Source organism: Ambystoma mexicanum, chromosome 1q (genome assembly GCF_040938575.1).
Source record: "Ambystoma mexicanum isolate Mex_15411 chromosome 1q, UKY_AmexF1_1, whole genome shotgun sequence".
NCBI lineage: Eukaryota > Metazoa > Chordata > Amphibia > Caudata > Ambystomatidae > Ambystoma > Ambystoma mexicanum.
In genome coordinates, this window is record NC_090922.1 from 907,176,730 (window position 1) to 907,196,771 (window position 20,042).

Below are 20,042 nucleotides of genomic sequence, written 5' to 3' on the forward strand. Positions count from 1 at the left end.
GTATGACCGGCCGTAAACTGTTGACATGTGAGACAATTGCTGATAAAATTCGACACATGAGAATTTAACTCGGGGCAGAACCAATCTTCTCTAATTCGTGCTGCAATTATTTCCTTTCCTGTATGGGCTGGGTGATGTAATTGGCTCAGGGCGGTGTTTAAAAGTGCCAATGGTATTACAACTTTTCCAGTGCCACCCTGGCGCCATAGTGCGTCGGTTGGTGACATTGTACATCCTCTTTTTACCCATATTTCTTTTTCGGCCATTGGTGCAGCCGCTTGTAGCTCCATAATCTGCGTGGCTGGGAGATGGGTGTACCCTTCTCTTATCAACATCTCCTTAGCCATTCCCCTCCCTCTCCCTCTCTGTGATTCTGTGGGGTTCCATATCTCACCAAAGTATGCAGCATATTTCGCATGTGCGTCTGCTGCTGCATTCCCTTTTGAGACGTGGTCTTCACCATTGGTGTGTGCGGTGCATTTTACTAGGGCTAGTTCTTGGGGGTCGTTTATTACTTCAATTAGTTCAGCCAATAAGAGGGCATGTTGCACTGGAGTGCCATCAGCTCTCCTAAACCCTCTTCTTCTCCATTTTGATAGCCCTGAGTGGACAGTGGATGTAACATATGCACTGTCGGAGTATATGGTTACTCGTTTGTCAAAACTTTCCTTCAATGCCAATATTAGTGCAACCAGTTCCGCGGCTTGAGCAGAGTAATGCTGTGGTAATTGTACACATTTCATAGCCACACACACCGGCGCCTCCATCATTTTTACCACTGCTGCCCCAGTCCTCCGTATCCCATCTCCTTGATCGATAGTTGATGACCCATCAATAAACAAAAGCTCACCTCCCTCTAGTGCGTTTTCTTCAACTTTTCTAGTACATGAGTACATTTCAGTTATTTGGGTACAGTCATGGGCATAATCTCCCTCCTCAATTACTTCTGCTAGGAACCTTGCAGGGTTAACCGTGCTACATCTAACAATTGCTAGTTCAGCTCTAGACAAAATGATCTCATAACCTGATGCCCTCTGCGTGGTTAGGGTGGACTTAGGTTTATTCAATATTGCAAATAGTGCATGTTCCACAAACAGTGTAGTTGGACACCCCATGGTTATTGCTGATGCTTTTTCCATTGCAAAAGCAGCTGCAGCGAGACCTTGTTCGCAAGGGAAGTGACCTAACATCACAGGGTCTAAGTGACCGCTGTAAAATGCTACTGGTTTATAGCCCATGCTCGTTTTTTGGGCCAATACTGCTTTCATCACTGCTGAGTCGCAATGTGAGAATATAAAAAATCGTCGCTCATAGTCTGGGGATGCCAGTACTGGAGCAGTTGATATCGCATCTTTCAATTCATCAAAGGCCTCCCTCATTTCCATAGTCCACCCCAACCTTTTCTCCCCTTTATTAGCTTCCCTCAAACCCTCAAGCAGGGGTCCTATGTATGAACTGTAATCAAATACCCATGCTCTACAGTAGTTGCACAGCCCCAGGAATTGCTGCAGTTCTCTCACAGTCTGTGGCATTGGAGTGCTTGAAATGGCCTGTGCTCTTTGTGGTGCAATCTTTCTTCCATGTTGGGATATCAGTTGGCCAATGTAAAGTACCTGTTCCTGACAGTATTGTATCTTTTCCATGTCTACCTTGTACCCTTTTTCAGCCAATATCGTCAACATCTTTAAGGAGTCCTCTCTGCATTTACTTTCGTTTGTACTGCAAATTATTATGTCATCCACATATTGTAACACTGTGCTTTCCACTTCAACGTTACCCAAATCCATCTGTATTACTCTATTGAAAATTGAGGGTGATTCGCAATATCCCTGTGGCAATCTGGTATGTTTCCACTTTGTATTTCGGTAAGTGAAGCTTGTCAAATCTTGTGAGTCTGGGTGTAATGGTATTGAGAAAAAAGCATTTTTAAGGTCGATCACTGTAAATCGTGATGCTTCCGCTGGAATGCCACACAATATTGTGGCCGGGTTTGCTGTTACTGGATACTCTGCTTCTACTATGTTGTTCAAGGGCCTGAGGTCCTGTATGAAGCGCCAAGACCCCCCTTTAGCCTTGCGCACTGGGTACACAGCCGTGTTACATGGTGATTCTGAGGGGACCAATATGCCATTGTTTATAAGGGCCGTTATGGTTTCATATATGCCCTCATCTGCCTCTTTTGATAGTGGGTACTATTTCACTCTTGGTAGTATGGCACCTTTTTTCAATTTTATCCTTACTCCCCCTATGCTTTTTATGCATCCCACGTCATAAGGGCTAATAGTCCACAATGATTTGGGCACCTTTGACATATCCTCCTTAAAGAAGGGGACTGGGGTGCATGCGGGTGCCTCAAGTGCCATTGCAATTTTCTGTGCTACTTGTTTGTGAGCCACTCTTAGCCATATTTCTACACTCATCATGAACACCATTTCACCTTCCTCCTTTTCTTCTGAGAACAGCTCCTCATCTGACACCTGGGTCAGCCTACATCCTTCTGCTAGTGCTATCACTGCCCTCCATGCTCTCCCTTCTTTATCTTGGGCGTGCACAGCAATATAATCAGCTGTTGCAATAATGCTCTCAATGTCCATTACAATCACCTTTCCTTCTGGTTCATTAACAGGTGTTTCTGGTCGGAACAGATAGGCTGCCGGCCTCCTCCATATTTTCCCTTCTATCCCTGGCATCCATGCAAATGCCATGTCTGTTCCATACTGGAATAGCTCGCCATCTACTGGCTCCGCCCTAATCGCTGTCTGTCCACAGTATGCTTGCATAATCTGTCGTGCTGTGAGCATGTTAATCCCTGGAGTAGAGCAAATTATGCCATCCTCTGTAAAGGAGATCGTCATATTCAACCTGTTCATTATGTCCCTCCCCAGTATATTTACTGGTGAGGCACTATAATATAAAAGTGGAACTGACAGATCATAATCTCCAATAGATAAGGGAACGTTATCAGTAAAGGGAACCAACCCTTTAGCCCCAGAGAATCCTTGGGTGTTCATGGCTTCGCCTGACATCTTAAATTTACCTTCCCTTATGCAAGACCGGGTTGCCCCGGTGTCAACAAGGAATGATAGATAATTTTTTGTCACCTATCGTTACCTCTATGCGTGGCTCCTCCGCACTATTAGGTGTTACTGACAGGATGGGACACACCAAGGCCGTCTGTGGGCTGTCCTATTGGGGGTACAATGATTGGCCATTCCCTGTGTAAGGGTTGTGTCCCAAGACCGTCACCCTACCCAATTGCGTTTGTTGCGTTTGGGGTTGTTGTGTTATCGCTACTTGTTGTTGTGGCAGTGAATATGTTTGTGGCTGTTGTTGTGTTATTTGTTGTTGTGGCAGTGAATATGTTTGTGGCTGTTGTTGTGTTATTTGTTGTTGTGGTTCACTTCCTTGTTGCAACGTCTGCTGTTGTTGTATGCCCTGCTGTTCTTGTGAGGTCCTAGGTTGTACCTGTTCATTCCATGCTGGTGTTCCTTGCCTGACCCTACACGTGCGTGACATGTGTCCTAATAATCCACAACTCCAACACACGGGTGGTTCCCTGCTTTGCCATGGGAAGCTCCCTGTGTTGTCCTGGTATACTGGTTGCCCTGTGGGGTAGGAATTTCTAAGTCCTCCCACCTGCTGTTGGGCGTTATATCCGTATCCTCTCCCTCTCATAAATCCTCCTCTCCCCCTGTTATAACTATAATACCCAGCTCCTTGCATTGGGTACCCTCCTCCCATGTTTGGTGCGTGTAATTGCAGTGGCGGCACTTGTTGTGTTATAGTCTGTGAAGGTGCTATTTGGGCGGGATCTTGTGCAGCCACTACTTGTGTGGGGCTTTGGGCCATTGGTGTGGGCGTAGTTATTAGTGCCCCTTCCATTGTGTATTTAGTAAGTTTTTTCTGTACTAGTTTAGCCTCTTCTGTTTTCCTGTCCTCTTCCTTTTGTTTCATTTTTCCTTGCCATGTCCTGCAGTGATGTACTATAGTCAGTTGTATTTCTGGCCATGGTTTTGCTTCCATTCCCACTACTTTCTTTAGTTGTTTCTGAACTCCTTCTGGGAGCCCTTGTACTAGTATATGATAAAATATTGCTGGTGTTTTATCCCATTGTTCTCTAGTTTCCATGCGCCACTTCTCTTGGATATCCTGGATATAATCAACAGGATCCTCATTCTCACGCATCTTACGGGAAGTAATTGCTCCTATGTCTGATGTGTCTGGGTACTGTACTCTCAGTGCCTGCCATAGCGCATGCCTGCAGTTTGCAAATGGTGCCCCATCATGCGATGTGTTTGTTATTGTTACCCCATGGAATCCCGCTCTCTTCCAAATGTCATCCGCTCTATCCCCTAATATTGATATTAACAGGCCCTTTACATCTCCTACTGCTAGTTTCTGTCCTGCAGTGTGTTTTTCCATTTCATATATCCACTTACCCGCACCTCCACTTAGTGATGGAAGCCTACATTTTATATTTTCTTTATCCGTATGCTTCCAAGGGACGTACTGTGGTCTAACCCCTCCTCTCTCCAACAGTGGCATTAAGTTGTGTCTTGTGTCACCCTTTACGTTCCATAATATCGAGTCCTCACACCCCTCCTCTTCTTCCGTTTCTTTTACCTCTTCAATTTCGTCCTTATTACCCCTGCTCCTAACTCCTTCTTCTCCATCCTTTCCCCTCCTTCCGTCATTTCCTGTATCTAATGTGGGCATGTTTATTCGTCTGTCCTGCCTGCGACTAGGGAGGTCTCTAAGCCGACATGCATAGGGTGTCAGTTCGTCCATGAAGGGTGCGAGCTTTATTCTGCGCAGCGAGCGTGAGGTGGTTGAGCATGTAGGGTGCGATGGGGAGGGCGTGATGGAGATGGAGATGGTGTGGTTTCATGGGTTTGTCTTTCCACTAGTCCTTGCTCTCCCTCCTCACTTCTCTCCAGCTCCTCCTTTCTCCTACTGATCCATGGTGAGTCTATGTTCGTTCGAGTGAGGTATAGCTTATCTAAGCTTTCCCTTTCACTTTTTCTTCCTCCCCTCTCCACTCCTTCTTCCTCCTCACTGCAAAAATCATTCATAAATGGCATCCCCCACTCTGTCTTTTTCCCTTTTATTGTTACTGTTTGTAAGTCTATTAGGTCTATTTAACCTTTGTCTTCGTTACCAACTGCTCCCCCTAGTGCTGATGTTGTCGCTACTTCTCTACTTCTATATACATCCCCCCATTTTTCACTCTCCCTACTCCTCTCTTCTCTTCCCCCTTCACTTCTCTCCTCCATCTCCCTACTATTTTCCTCCCTTTTCCTTTTCAATTCCTCCATCACTTCATTGCTCATCTGTTCCAATATTCTTTCATCCTCTTTCTTCCTTTCCCATTTCACCCTTTCTCTTTCTACTATACTCTCTATTACCTTCCCCTCTTCATATTTCTTAGCTGTCTCTGATCGTAACCTCCTCCTCCATATTGCCATTTCCTTTTCTTTTTCTTCTTCTTCCCTCTTCTTCTCTCTCAGCACTACTCTTGATACCCTGTCTGCTGCTGCTTTTACCCTTTCAGCTTCTCTCCTTTGCTCCTCATTTCGTTCCCTTAATTTTTCCAATTCGTTCTTACCTTCTTTCCTTTTCCTCACTCTCTCTCTTTCCTCCCTCTCGAGCTGTTTGATCAATTCATTCTGCTCATCCCTTAGCTTTGCTAGTCTTTCCTCCAAAATCTCTTCCTTTTGCCGTACTAGCTCCTCCCCCCTCATTTCACTCTCTCTGGCACTATCCTCATCTGTCCTCTTTACTACCTCCCTCTCTTCTCCAGTTAGTGAACCTCGTAATTTTAATAATATCTGTGCAGCTACCTACTCATCATTTCCTATCTCTACAGTCTGCTCTTCTCCAATCCTCCCCTCCCCCACTGGCATCTTCCCATGAGCCACATATGGTGGAGGGCTGTATGCCGGGTTCGAGTATCCTTCAGCCGCCCTTAACTGTCCTCCTTCTATTTCTCCTAATTCTCTTAAAGGGTACAACCCTCCTCCCTCTGTTTTCACTCCCGGTGTTATGGGTATCTCGTTGCTTGGTTCCTTTTTTATGTCATCTGATTTATCAACCTTTTCTCCTCCCTCTCCTCCGTACCCCGTATTCTTTGTGCTTTCACTCCCCTTTTTCCCATCCTCTCCTTCTTTCTTAATCTCTTTTTCTTCCGGTGTTTCCCCCATAGTGAACATTCCATTTGGTCCTGGTCGGGACCCCTGGAACATCCTCCATAAGTTAAACACCTCCACATGGTTTGCCAACTTCTTCCCCTTCTATGTATTGTGCAGATGGTTTAGCAGTGAATGTTGGGCATATGGATCGAAACTACCATTAGGCGGCCATGGTGTTAGCATTTTGTTATCCGTCCCCTGGGTCCATTCTATGCTGTACTTAATTAGTTTCTCCCTATGGGGTGGCAGTGTGGTGCATATGTGTTGTAGTGGGGTAGTGAGGGTGTTCCCCCACCCTCCCAACCCTGTCCCGTATGACATACTAGCGCCCCCCTTGCTACCCTTCCCCTATCTGGTAGCAGTGTATCTCACTAGCCGTTTACAATATACAACCTTATATTGTTTACCTGGCCCCGTAAGTTTGGGGACTTACGACACTCCTTTGACAAATTGTGCAATAAAAAAAAATAAAAAAAAAAAAAAAATATATATATATATGGGGTTTTACATTTGTATATTCCCTTCTGTCTTTCTTTCTTTATACGACACCCTTACGGCCCCCTGCGGCCGAAGCGCACGCAGCCCCCTGCGGCTGCGTACCCCTTACGACGCTCTTATACAGTCGTCCTGTTTCCCCGTTCTCCTCCCCCTTTTACACTTGCCGTGGCCGGCGTTCTCCGTGCGCAGCCACGCCCCTCTCCCCTTCTCCTTTCCCCCAATCCACTCGTTTACCGTTTATCTCCGTGTCCGCTCCCTTATCATATTTCTCTTCCCCACCACTCTCAAAACCAAGGTTCCTTGTGCTCGCGATATCCTATTAAAGCCCTACTGGTGACGTCACCGATCTCTTCGAGCTACTGGTACGTTCTTCATATGTTTTTTAAGTTCAAAATACACTTGCAATCTACCCCCGTTAACCCTACAGCTGTCTTCCTGTCACTCCTGGAACAAGGTAATCAAATCAATAATACAATCGGACTGCGCACGCTGCGTCGCCTCGCGTGTGATACGCCCCTCAACAGGAGGGCTTAACCAGCCAATTATCTTCCGTATTGGGCAACTAGGCAACTAGCTACCGCCTACAGGGAAACGTCATCTACCTATCGAGTTTCTTGCTCGAACAATAGGGATCCTCATCTACTCATTGATCAATAAATGCTAAATCGTAGGAAACCACACACACCCACCCTTACACGTAGTCGCGACTTAGGCCAATCAGTGTCTACGAGCGGCCGCACGTGATGTTTTCGTGCTCCGCCCCCCTCTTTCGCGTGACGTAGCCGACTGCTCTCGCACTCGTTTCGCTACCATTCATTCCATTGGCAACACTAAGTTGTTAACCCTTCGCGCACCTGTGCAACACCTCCCTCCTCCCTTATTTACTTCCGCCCCCCTCCCTCACAATTTTGCATTGCTTGTTGTGCGTGTCATGCTCACCAAGTTCTCTCGATGCAGGGCCGCTCGACTGCGTGCACCCCTCCAAGCGGCTCGCCACCTCCCCTCGTCTGGACCACGTCTGGACACTCGCCAACCGCGGGCGGGATACTTCTCAACCGGCTCCCGAGGGCCAATATCCGGATTGCGCTGTCCGGTCTTCTCGCAGCTCCGCGATGGTCCTGTAGTCCTCAGAAGGGGGCAACGGCAGAGGGGGCCGCGCCGCCGGGCCTCCTCGCAACGGGAGTGCCTGGAAAAAGTAAAAATAAAAAAGTCGATCTTAAACAGATCTCAGCAGTGCCTCCAACTTGTCGGGGGGAAATTCTGCCGGGGTCGGCCGGGCCGTCCGCAGACCTCCGGCCAGGGAGGCCCCAACTCCTCCCGTATATCCCAGATGAGATAGAGTATGAGACACACGCAAGAAGCAAGGTGACTCTGCTGTTTATTAGACAAAAACGGCAGGGATGGGTCAAGGAGCGTACGCGTCCGTCCTGACACACACACAATCGTGGGGCTCGCAGGCCCTTTTTACTGTATTATGACGCGCTACCTGCGTCACTTTAGAAAGTTAACAAAAAACCTATCGCCACTCTTAATTGGTTGCTCGAGTGGTAGGGTTAGTATAGCACACGTATAGAGAACAATGTTAGTGGTCGAGGGGTAGTCAGGTGATATATCTGGGTTGTCCCTACAATTAGATACATGAGAATTGTTACATGAAGACTCCTAGGGATTGGTTAATATTACTGGCGTCAGTGATAAGAGCCCCATGTTCTGATTGGTGCGCCCGTGAGCTTCCCAGCCTGGGACCACCGCTGTTCCCAGCTCTCGGTGTACCTGCAATTTGCAACAATGTTTCACTATGGGTACGTGCAGACAATGTGAGGATTTATTCATAGCTGGAAGGCTGACCGCTCCCACTGTCGCAGATGTCCATTGAGCCTTTCAAGTGTATCTGCCTGTGTCTCGTAGCGAGGGATCCAGACGCCTCTTTTCTCCTGAGCTTGGCATCTCGTCAGGCTTCGGCTTGGTCACGTGAGGTGGGACCGTGTTTGAGGCAGAATTCTGCACAAGTTATATTGCTTTTCCACTGTGTGTCTGGTTTAATTTGCAGGTGTGACCTTAACGTTGGTGCGCGGAGTGCGAGGTTGCAACATCGTGCCCTTGATGATTTGCTCTTGGAATGTGGGTTTGCAACATTGCGACCTTGGCTGGTTGCTTCGCCGGGCTCATTCTGCAGGATCAGCAACCTGACTCTTGTTTTGTTAATGTCCACGGGAGCTCTTGTTTGAGGCCTACTTAGGCCTGGTGTATAAGTGGGTCCGTCTGGTGCACAGGTGCTTTGGGTTACAGTACCATATAGTTTCATGACCAGTATCGTGTCTTCATTATATTTCTCATGGTGGTAACTGGTTTTAAGAGAAGCGTGAGCAAGCCTTGTAGATGAGTTCATGACGCGTCTTGCGTTTCTGCATTCTGAAAGCCTATGTAAAAATAATAAAGATGCACGTCCGTGAGTATGCCTGTCGCCTACATCATAGCACTGAGTATATTCTTCGTGTAGATTGGTGCGGGAATGTCCAGTGTGTATATTTGCACAGGTGTGCTTACCGTTGTCTAGGTCGTCATGGCATCTCTAACGACGTATAGATTTTAGTCTAGTTGGTCCGTGCCGCAGGTGTCGGCATGGCCAGTGCGGGCTGCTGGGCAGGCAGATGGACACATCCGTATGTTCCTGTACCAGGGTATCTGGTCGTCTGGTAAATGGACAAACTCTTCTCGTGGCGGGTGTCTGGGTCGTGACCCTTTAGGCCAAGCGCGAGAGGTGAAGGACGGGAGCCTGGTCTTCCATTCTCCCACTTCAATATCATGTGCATAAAAAGCAGCCTTATGTTCTACTCCACCCGTGGTTATTCCCTTGATCTGAAGCAGTGACTGTAGGTCTGCCGCTAAGGGCTCCATTACGAGTGCGAAACTTTTGGGGCCAGGGGGCATCCCCGGATGAGTGACGAATGGGACGAATGGGAAAAGGGCGCGATTAACGGCCGTTGATAGTTATTCTGGTCCGAAGGGATATATATCAGGCCATCAGGCCATCACCAGTCTGACAAAATTGGGTCCAAAAACCACACTTTTGTAGCGTAAGCCTAATGAACTTCCAGTCCACCTTTTCAAATGCCAAGGTCATCGGGGTGTTATTTGTTCTCCCCAGTTCAAATGCATTGATAGCCCGTCGGATGTTTTCCTGCGCACAGCAACCTGTTATATACCCTGTCTGCTCAGGATGAATCAGGGCATGTAGGCGCAGGGCCAATACCTTGGCATAAATGTTTGCGTCAGTGTTGAGAAGCGATATTGGGTGGTATGAGCAACAATGTGTTGCATCTCTGCCCGGTTTGAGTAATGGGGAAAGATCGGAATCACCCATGGACTGCGTGATGGCCTGCGACCCAAGAAAGGAGTTGAAGAGGGAAGTAGGAGAAGACAACAACTGCTGCTTAAGGTCTTGTAGAAGGCTGGCATAAAACCATCCGAACCTGGGACCATCTGATTACGTAGGGAGCCGATTGCCTGCCCCACTTCTTCTGGCATTATGAGAACTTCCAATGAGGCCTGCTGCTCCTCTGTCAATTCGGGGATCGTGATCCCTGCTAGGAGCGAACACTGTTTATCTAGGGCCGGGGTGCCTGTGCTGAGTAGGGTATCATAGTACTCAGCAAAAGCCTCTAGTTTTTGGAGCTCTGAATATACCATATTACCTTTCCCATTCTTGATCGCCTGAATGCCGTTACAGGTTTTTTGTTTCTTCAGTGTATGGGCCAGAAACTTGTTAGCTTTAGTGGATTGGGAATAATACGACAGTCTCGTACAAAATATGAAGTTAGCTGTATCCGGGACTTATGTGATTTTGCTTGTGAGTGTTCCACCTCCTCCTCCCTCAAATTAGTCTCCAGCTGCGCTCTATAGCGTGCCCTGATAACAAAATATGTAGCCTCCTGTCTTATGAACTCACCCCTGGCCACTGTCTTCATTGCACCCCACACCACCCCCGGAGCCGGCCCATCCCAACTGTTCTCAATGAAGTTAGTTAGTGATAACTTCTGCAATTTTGTTGCACTCTAGGGTGCCCTAAAGAAGAGGGTCATAAAGCCGCCATTGTATCTCCCATCTGGGTCTCTGAGAATCTCCCCTGGGGAAAACGAGACATCTATGGCGATCAGGATGGCAAACCCCCTCCTTTAGACCCCTGCTGATGCAAAATATTGAAAAGGATATGCCTTTACTCTCATGCAAGGTCGTCTTCGGAAAGTAAATGCGATTACTGAATCATTGCTATAGCGGTGTCTGACATCTGGAGTCTCCTTGGCATCAACCTCCATTTGACGGTGGAGTTTAGACCCTTGGCGTTGAGGGAAGCAAACCTATACCTCCCAGTTCCTGTCATCGTCCTCATAGCATAACTTGAAGAAAGTTACATCCATCCCAGACTCCTTGCATGTCTATAACATGTTGTAACATCTCTAAGCACTCAAACCAACAAACATGAATACAATAATCAAACACCTTCCCCCCCACAACAGAACTCCTCACAACCTTCCCACATAGTGCCACCCCCAAGAAAACTGACCCTCCATCACCGCCGGGTCATTTAGAAGCATAGGCCAGGCACATGCCTGATCGGGACCCAAGCTTCGTCCCTAGATACACCAGGTAAAGACTCTAACATATCTGGTTCAAAGGAAACTTAAAACCTGAAGTTGTAAAGGATAAGCCATAACCACGATTCACTTTGGAGGTAAAACCTCAGTACTGCATTCCTGTGATCAGACGCCTGATGCAGGCAATTGTCCCCCCACCGCCCCTGTTGCTTTCCACCTTTGATTCCTGGACCTGGCGACCTTTGACCATGCTGCACTCTTCCTTAGACATGTCGAAACCCTGTCCGCCGACGAGAGTAGGGATTCAGGCTGTGCAGCGCTTATTGCATAGTGGTTATTGTGCGTTGTTCTCCCTCCAGGGTGAAGATGACACTGACTGGGAAACCTCATCTGTATCTGATGTTCTTGTCCTGGAGCCATTGAGTTAAGACCTGCAGTGTGCGCGTCTTGCCCAGTGTAGAGGTAGCCAGATCTTGAAGTAGCGACATTGTGGCACCCCTGAATTCAATGTTCGGATATTCGAATGTGCATGGAATGCTTGCATTACGCTTGCATTATGTCTTCCTTGACTCTATAGAAATGGATTCTAGTCAGGACCTCAGGGGTCCAGTTATTCCTGATCTGTGCTGAGGAAAACACCTGTGCATATGGTCAAGTTCAACCTCTCTTTCTGTGGGCCATTGGAGTAGATCTGGAAAAAGGGCAGTTACGTGGGCTACCAGGTCAGAATCTTAGATTTGCGTCAGAATCCCTTCAGTCTGATGGCGTTGCGCCTGGATCGATTCTCTTGATCCTCCAGCCGAAGATTTAAACGCTCGCAAGTCGACTCAATATCCTCCACCCTGCCTGTTAATTGAGACAGGTTGTAAGTGTTCTTGCAAGACCCTGTCTCGAGTTCCTCAATGCAGTGCTCCTTTTTCGCCAGCACGCTTGTCATTGCCACCTTCTGAGCTAGTTCCCTGTGAGAAATCAGAGGGTGTCTCACCCTCTAGTCCCCAGGGATCGCTCTCTCAGGTGGCCAGGGCAGGCCCATTGCCTTTGGACCCAGACTTCTGGGGCGGACCAGTGCGGGAGGATCACCTGGGTGAGGGGCTTTCGGTGAGTGGGGGTGAGATAGCTGATGGTGAGACGTGGTATTCCCCCCTTTTTTTGCTCATCTACCCCATTCGATTTTTTAGGGTTTTCTGAAGTCCCAACTCCCTCCCCCCTTCCGCCGAGGAAGAGGGTGACTGAAAGTAACCAGACTAAATCGCTCAAATTGTACTGGACATGTCCCGTTAATAGGGTCAGGCAAAGTCAGGCACCTTACCCTAAGTGCCTACAACTGATGCCAATTAGCTCTCCTCACACGAATTAAAGGCGACACCTAAAGACACACTCTGAGCAAGGCGATCACGAGCAAAACTTCCGGGGCGAAGGTGCACTTACTGGAGCAGAGCAACGGACCAAGGGACGAGAGCAGCGGGCCGAAAACCTCAAGTCTCCCCTACTGGAGGTTGTTGCCTCCGACATACCGCTAAAGACACGTGGAGAAGGCCAGATCCCACAAGTGAAGATGGCATTGTGTTTCAAGGACGCCAGCGACCGTCCCGGGTGAACGACTGATTTCGGGAGGCGAGGTCAAGCCTGTGGTACTAACATTCACTTGAAAATCAGAAAACTCAAAACGATAAAGAAGCGCACACAGTATGTGAGTTGGCAAGCGACCTGAGAGACCGGTGTGTGTTAAAGTGAACGATGTAGCAACATCATATCACACGTGAAGGCTGCATGCATGTGGATGAGACGCAAACAAAGGCAGACCCGTGACTGAACTTTAAAGTAAAATACAGCTGCAAGGTCAGTGATACTAAGTAACTGAGTGGTCCGGTGAAAGGAAGTAGCCCATACGAAAGTCTCATTGAAAGGTGCATTGTTTGAAGCTAAAGGGCGAACAAACAGCAAGAGTAAAAGTAAATAGTGAACGTTGAGCCAAAGTGGTCCTGCGGTGGTCTGTAACGCAAGCCACGCACATTCGAAAGACTTCGACATCCGAAAGGGGTCCGAGCCCGATTGAGGGAGACCTGAAGTATGTTAAGCTTAGGGCAGGCTTTACGTTTTTGTTAGCATATGCCATTTTGATTTGACAGATTCCACTAGGAATGTTTTGTTTATCGTTTGATGGTCGAGACTACTCCCATCTTAGTTTTAGGGTAGAATAGGAGTTTCTCCAACCCCAACATTTTCAATAAAGGTTTTATAAATTGTATCCATTGTGTCAGTGTCAATACTTGTGATACCATGCCTTCCCTACATTCCCCCACTGCACCTTGAATTTCTTTTTTGAGGTCCATAAGCATTTGGTCAGCCCTGATTTCGAGGACCGCAGGATTGTCCTTCATTTCTGCAAGGCCTGTGACATTACGGTGGGCCTCTATCCGGACCTCCCGTAGTTTAGCTTGTCTTGGTTATGCATGAGGGACATGACATCATTCCACTTGCCGGCCTTGTTGCAATGGTTGATTCTGATCCTTCTTAAACTGTTCGACGCGGGGCTTCTATTCGTGGTATCACATGCTCGGCCCAAGGTTCAGGTATGACGCGTCCCCTTCTGCCACCCCATAACAAGATCTTCTCAGAGGTAGGCTCCTTGGCTAAATGGCAGTGCCCCAGGCACTTCTGCAGCCTCTGGTCAGGGTCTATGCAGGGGCATAAATATAAGATGGTTCACTTGGCTCGGATGTAACATATGCTGTGCTGGAAGAGATAAACCGTTTGGTGTAAAGGGCCGTACTGATGTTTTTCCTGGCGTCTAAGGTTCGCTTGAGCAGGATCACAGCTCCGCCGCCCACAAGTGGAAGATCTTCCGTGAACTGCAGAGCCTGGTGTAGCTGGGAACAGGGCGCTCGCTCCTCAGCCTCCAACTCTGCCGCTCCACTCTCTGTACGCCCTGGGGTGAGTGCCCGCCAGCTCCAGGTCCCCACGCACAATGGGAGCATGAGCAGATGGTCTGCTGCAGCCTCCTGGGCTCCCCGGGACCGTAATGTAAGAGATTGCTGTCGGGGGAGGACCTCACATTAGTGGCAAAATTGAGCACTTCATCCCAAAGGGGCCGCAGAGGCCTCAGTGATGATGTCACCATCCCTTGAGGGCTGCAGTGATGATGTCACTGTCTGGGCGCTCCGCGGGATGCCGCTCCCATCCCCAGCCTGTGGGGAAATTCTTGTTAGAGACCGACAACCCACCCAGGCACACCTCCCCAGCAACAGGCAGGTCTGCAGCAGTGCCGCTACCCCTCTCATTGACTCTGGGAATCTAGCCATGCGCCGCCACCATCTTGGTGGTGAACATGCCCAGTCTGTAATTCCACGAGTACATGGCAAGCCCCCATGGAGCCTGCCAAACGGGCGCTGCACAACGCTAGCGTTCTGCCAAGTCTGGTCGGTCCCGAGCTCCAGGCATACTCCCCAGGCAGGCCTTCAGTTCATGGGGCCATTGAAAGACACGTCTGCTCCGGCTCCAGGCTCAGCCTTTATTTTAAATTTGAGGATTAATTGTGACGGGCAAGTGTAACTTAGTGTTTTTAGTACATTGGGCACGTTTAACTTCACAGGTGTGAAGTGCTCCTTAATTTTGTGTTATTTACGCAGGGATAAACTTTTAAGACACTTAAGTTTGAACACTAAGCTTATTCCTTAACTCTGTTTTTTTTGCTGCACTTAAAGTGTTTTCTTTGAAAAGACCCAAAGTCTGAGACCCTTCTGTTCACCATGTCCTCAGATTGCACATAGAACGTGTAAATATTCTATTATGGCACCCTGCGTTCTCCTGATTTTCTTTGCAGCACATACAGAAATGCTGCACCAACTAATGGAATTGCTTGCAAGTTTGTTTGTGCATGTTTGTTCCTTTCAATAAGGTGTTATTCTATTGTTTATGTGGCAAACAGCATGATTGTATTGATCTTGTCTTTCAAGGCTCAAATGTTTACCTCAGACGAGAGCTCATTGCCTGGGGTGATAGTGTCAAATTGCGATATGGCGAGAAACAAGAAGACTGCCCTTACCTCTGGGAACATATGAAGAAGTACACCGAAATTACTGCCAAATATTTCCATGGAGTCCGTCTTGATAACTGCCATTCAACTCCAATTCATGTAGCTGAGGTACAGAAACGTATCCTCTTTTTATACACATATATAATATGTAGCCTTATGCTGAATATTATTTGATAATAGGTTTAATGTATGTGCTTATTAAATGAATGGGGTGTAGTAGTGTGTAATGTCACATATATGCCCCTGTCCCTGCATCTATAGTGGCATAGCCCATACAGTGATTGCTATAATTTGCAAATTGTTTTATGTGAGAAGTTTTAATCATGGTACTTTAACATGCATGTTTCTATTTCATTTTGTCCTGAATTTGTTTATTTTGTAGGCCCCAGCTGGGGTTACTCACAAATGTGCCCTTCACACATTATTGTGTAGTCACTTAGTTTAATAATCTCTTTAGAAATTGAGAAGGAACCCTCCTTTTGACCTTGGTCTAGTTTTTTTCATCTCGAGCAAGCAGGTGCAAAAGCGCCTCCATGATGTAATACCTTGGAATGTGTGTGAACGTTAATGGAAAGTAACCAACAAAGGGGATTCTTTGTACAACATGTGTGGTATTTTGCCTTTTTTCTGTTTGTGAATCTGTTTTAGATTCACTTGCTGGGAATATTCCATCATCTAGTGAATAGTATGCAGTATTATAACTTGTTTACTGAAAATGTGCAGAGGAAAGGTTTATGCCATATTAGTCCAATTTTAAAATCAAACAAAATCCAAGTTTACTACCTTTTATTAGACTAACTGAAAATATTATGCTGAGATGGTAGTCTCATTAGCTATCAAAGTCTCAAAGACTTCATCACATGGTGGTCACACGATAAATGAGCAACAAAGAACATTACACATAGAGCTGGACATTGCTTTTAGATAGAATGAAAGAAAACATATAAGTGATTCTCCCACTTTAACCCCCATTGGCCAAAGAAAGAAGTATGCAAGGAATTCAGCCCTGCATGGCCCCTTTATGTGAAGGGCCATACAAGTAGATGGAAACGGACACATACCGAAAAACTGAGAATAATTTCTCATTGCTCAAAAATTACATTTCAAGCAGAGCCACCTTACTCACCCAATATTTTGCATGCAATGTGTAATGTGTCCAAGCAATTATGCGTGACTTATCTTATACGTGGAACCCAGTATGAAAAAAATTATGCTATTGTAGAGAAATTCCGAAAATGTTAGATTCAGAGGAGCACGGTTTGAGAAAGAACAGATATGCTTTTTTGCACTGTAAGGAAGGCATGGTATCAAACCGTGAAGACAGACACAAGTGATGACAGTTCAGGGGTGTTTATTTAACTTCAAAGGGTAGGATGAATGCCTATCTAACCCTAAATCTACGGATGGGAGCAAGCTACAACCATCAAAGTAAAAATAACACTGTCATGTGGAGTCTTGTCAAAATAAAAAGGGCTTATACTAATAAACCCATTGCCAATCCTTACTTCTAAATACAAATGTTGTGGGAAAATGATGTATGCAAAAGAAATAGTGTTCAGATAATAATAGGTCAGAATGACTGAGTAAATGTTTTCCCTTCCCCAAGTTTTCAGCACGTGACAAGGTGGCTCACTCAAGCTTCGAACACACTCTGGCTTCTGTGGCTCGAAGATGCAGTTCAGGACATAAGTGGGGCTTTCTGCGACAAAGTATTTTTCCCAAAATAAAGTCTCTTGTTTGCAGGATGCCTGGACACTTACAAAACAAAGTTCCCTCTCTTCTTCAGGTTTTTTCAAAGTTCACAAGTTTAAGGAATCACAGTTTCCAATGGGTCTCCCTCAGCCGGGCTCGAACCCCAGGTCTCCCTCAGCTGGGCTTGGACCCTCTAAAGCACAAGTTCCCAGTGGGTCTCCCTCAGCCGGGCTCAGACCTCTCGTTCACATTCCTCCTTTATGCTTAGTTCACTGTCCACTATAGGCCTCCCTCGATCGGGCTTGAGCCTTTTATCCACACGTTTACAGATCTCCTTCAGCCGGGCTCGGACATGTTGTCCACAATTCCTTTTTCCTTAGATAATCGAAGACTTTTGACTGTGCAAGGCCTTTGCTTAAACTCTGCATGACCACTTCAATGTAATTCACATTAATTCCTTTGACACTTCCACACACCGGGTTTCTTTCGTTCTCAGAAACTCACTGGTTGCCGTGTTCACAATTCTCCTGTATTTTGCCTTCATTCAGGGCATCGCTAGCAGCTTGCAGCATGCCTTCTCCCGGTTTCCTGGAGATAAGTCTACCTAGCCACGCCACATCCTCTCTCCAGCACGGAGTCAGCATCTCGGCTCCACCCTCCCCTCCGATCTCTCAAAACTTCTTTCTGCACTCTGGCTTTCCAGGTCTCTCAAAACTTCTTTCTGTGCTCTCGACTTCTACCCAAAAGCTCTTTGATTTCTTGGACCCCTCCTTAATGTTCACACACAAGGGTCTCCCTCAGCTGGGCTCGGACCCCTCTCAGTTTTCAAAAAGAAATGGTTTTGGACTTTCAATTCCAGAAAGAACTTCTTTGTATTTTGCTCCCACTTCACCAGCCCCCCCCCCACACCACCCCCCTTAAAAATTGGCATTCTCGCGGTTTGGGAGCAACAGGAGCACAATGGGGTGTTTTGACTGAGGTCAGGGTCCTACCACCTGTCCCTCAAAGGCCTGGGCTCTCCGGTTTCACCCATGGGCGGAGCTTTGAAGTGGGTGCCGCCTGGCAGGCTACATAGAAGAGGTGGAGAGAAACAGGAGGCTGAAGCTTGAAGCTGGAACGAGGCAGAACGAAGAGACGGGAGCGAAAGACAAAGGTGCTGGAAGCCGTGTCGAGCAAGGACAAGGGAGGCCGAGACTGAGGCGAGCACAGAGGGGATCTGGAAGTTCTGCACACCCTCCACGTCAGGCGCAAGCTGGAGCTGTGGGGCACCAAAGCACTCCGGTCGCAGCAGACCTCCAGGAGAGCGAGCAGTGCTCTCTCTGACCTCCGCGAAACGAAGAGCAGAGTTATTGGAAGCCAAATGCAGCACGAGGAAAGGAACAAAGCCAACGGAGCTGGTGTGGTGGTGAGTGTAAACAGGGTACACTTATACAGGGGCGCTACGGGAACCTGAAGAAAGCATTTTTGGAATATCGAACAAACTGGAAATTGTCTTAAGCACTTTTGAATGCAGAAATAAGTGCCTTTAAATCTATGACGAACTGAAAGTAGTTTCATGCCCTTTTGAATGATTTTGAATACTGAATGAACTAAAAGACATAATCATTTCTGAATGCTGCATTGAGCCAAAGCAAGTTATGAGCATGTTTGAATGGAATGAAAGCAAGGTGGTACAAGTGGCAAATACTACGGAATGAATTGGATGAGATACAAGTGTTGGCAAAGCCAATATAATCCCAAAAAGGGTACGAGTGGAGAAACCAGTATTGTCACAACCTCAAAGTGTTCAAGGAACTGCAGGGTAAGAGGAAACCTGTATTGGCAAAAACCAGAAGTGCACAGAAAGTATAACAAATTGAATGGTTTATTTATTGTTCGCTTGTTAGGCGCTTATGCGGCAAGTAAATTCTGTTTCAAAGCGCCCACAGGGCAACAAGGAGGGGACATGGGGATTAGAAACATTAAAATACATAAAAATATTAAATACAGTGGGGGGAGGACGAACCTACTATGCCTTGTTAGTGTTCAGAACGTGCAAGTTCAGAAGGGAGGGGGAATGAGGGTAGGTGTTGGGGTGCTTGTGGGTGAGCAACAGGTGAAGTGCAATGTTTGGTAAGTGCGAGCCTCCAGGATGAATGGTGTGCGGCGGCAAGTGCTGAGGATAGACAGAAGCTGGGGGCAATTTGGTGTGGGAGGCCTGGGCCTTGAGGATGCATAAGGGCCCTGGACACCAAAGAGGCAAATGTGAGGTTAACAGAAGGGAGAGACGGGGGAAGGAAGAGGTAAAGAGGAAAGACTTGAGGAGCTTCCGGAATTTAAGAAGGTCTTGCTCAAGGCGTAGAGGGAGTGGGAGGATGTTCCAAAGAAGGCAGCCAGCTTTGGAAAGCGATCAACCTCCTGCCCTCTGTTTAGCGAAACGCTTTACACACAACAAGTTGGTGTCAGAGGATGCAGAGGTCTAGAGGGGGGATATTTAGTGAGAGAGAGTTGCAGATAGCGTGGTCCCTGGCCCCAAACAGCCTTCTGGATGATACAGAGGGATTTGAATTTAATTTGTGAAGCAACCACGAGCCAGTGAGGACTATGTAGGGCAGGAGAGATGCAGTCCCTGGGATTGAGGCAAGGATAAGTCTTGCTGCCCTATTCCCGATTAGCTGGAGGGGTCGGAGAGTGGAAGAAGGTAGATTCAGGAGGAGGCTATTGCAATATTCAAGCCTAGAGTGAACCAGGACTCGGTAACATTGAGCTTCTGGGGAAGGTGAACAAAGGTAGAATTCATTTGAGAAGGAATAGCTGAAAGTGGGACTTCTTGGCAATGTCCTGAGTGTGAGGAGGAAGGGCAGAGAGGAGTCAAAAGATGACTCCAAGGTTTTTAGCTTCAGAAGAAGGAGCAGGGGTCCCAATGGGAAGAATCTCTGTTTTGCTGGCATTGAGGCAGAGATAGTGCACCAGGTCTGGATGGCAGATAGACAGTCAGCAAGGAATAAAATAAGCAGTGTCGCCTAGCAATTTGCTGTGCAATGCTGTAGGTTT

At 47.3% G+C, this 20,042-nt stretch overlaps 1 protein-coding gene across 3 annotated transcripts in view; it reads left to right on the top strand.

Annotated features, from left to right (window-relative positions):
• Positions 1-20,042, top strand: part of AGL (amylo-alpha-1,6-glucosidase and 4-alpha-glucanotransferase) — a 973,499-nt gene that overhangs the window by 459,926 nt on the left and 493,531 nt on the right. For all 3 annotated transcript variants that reach the window (XM_069641544.1, XM_069641542.1, XM_069641543.1), the window contains exon 12: positions 15,238-15,425. In XM_069641544.1, coding sequence (XP_069497645.1) covers positions 15,238-15,425 — 188 coding nt within the window. The remainder of the gene's footprint in view (positions 1-15,237; positions 15,426-20,042) is intronic.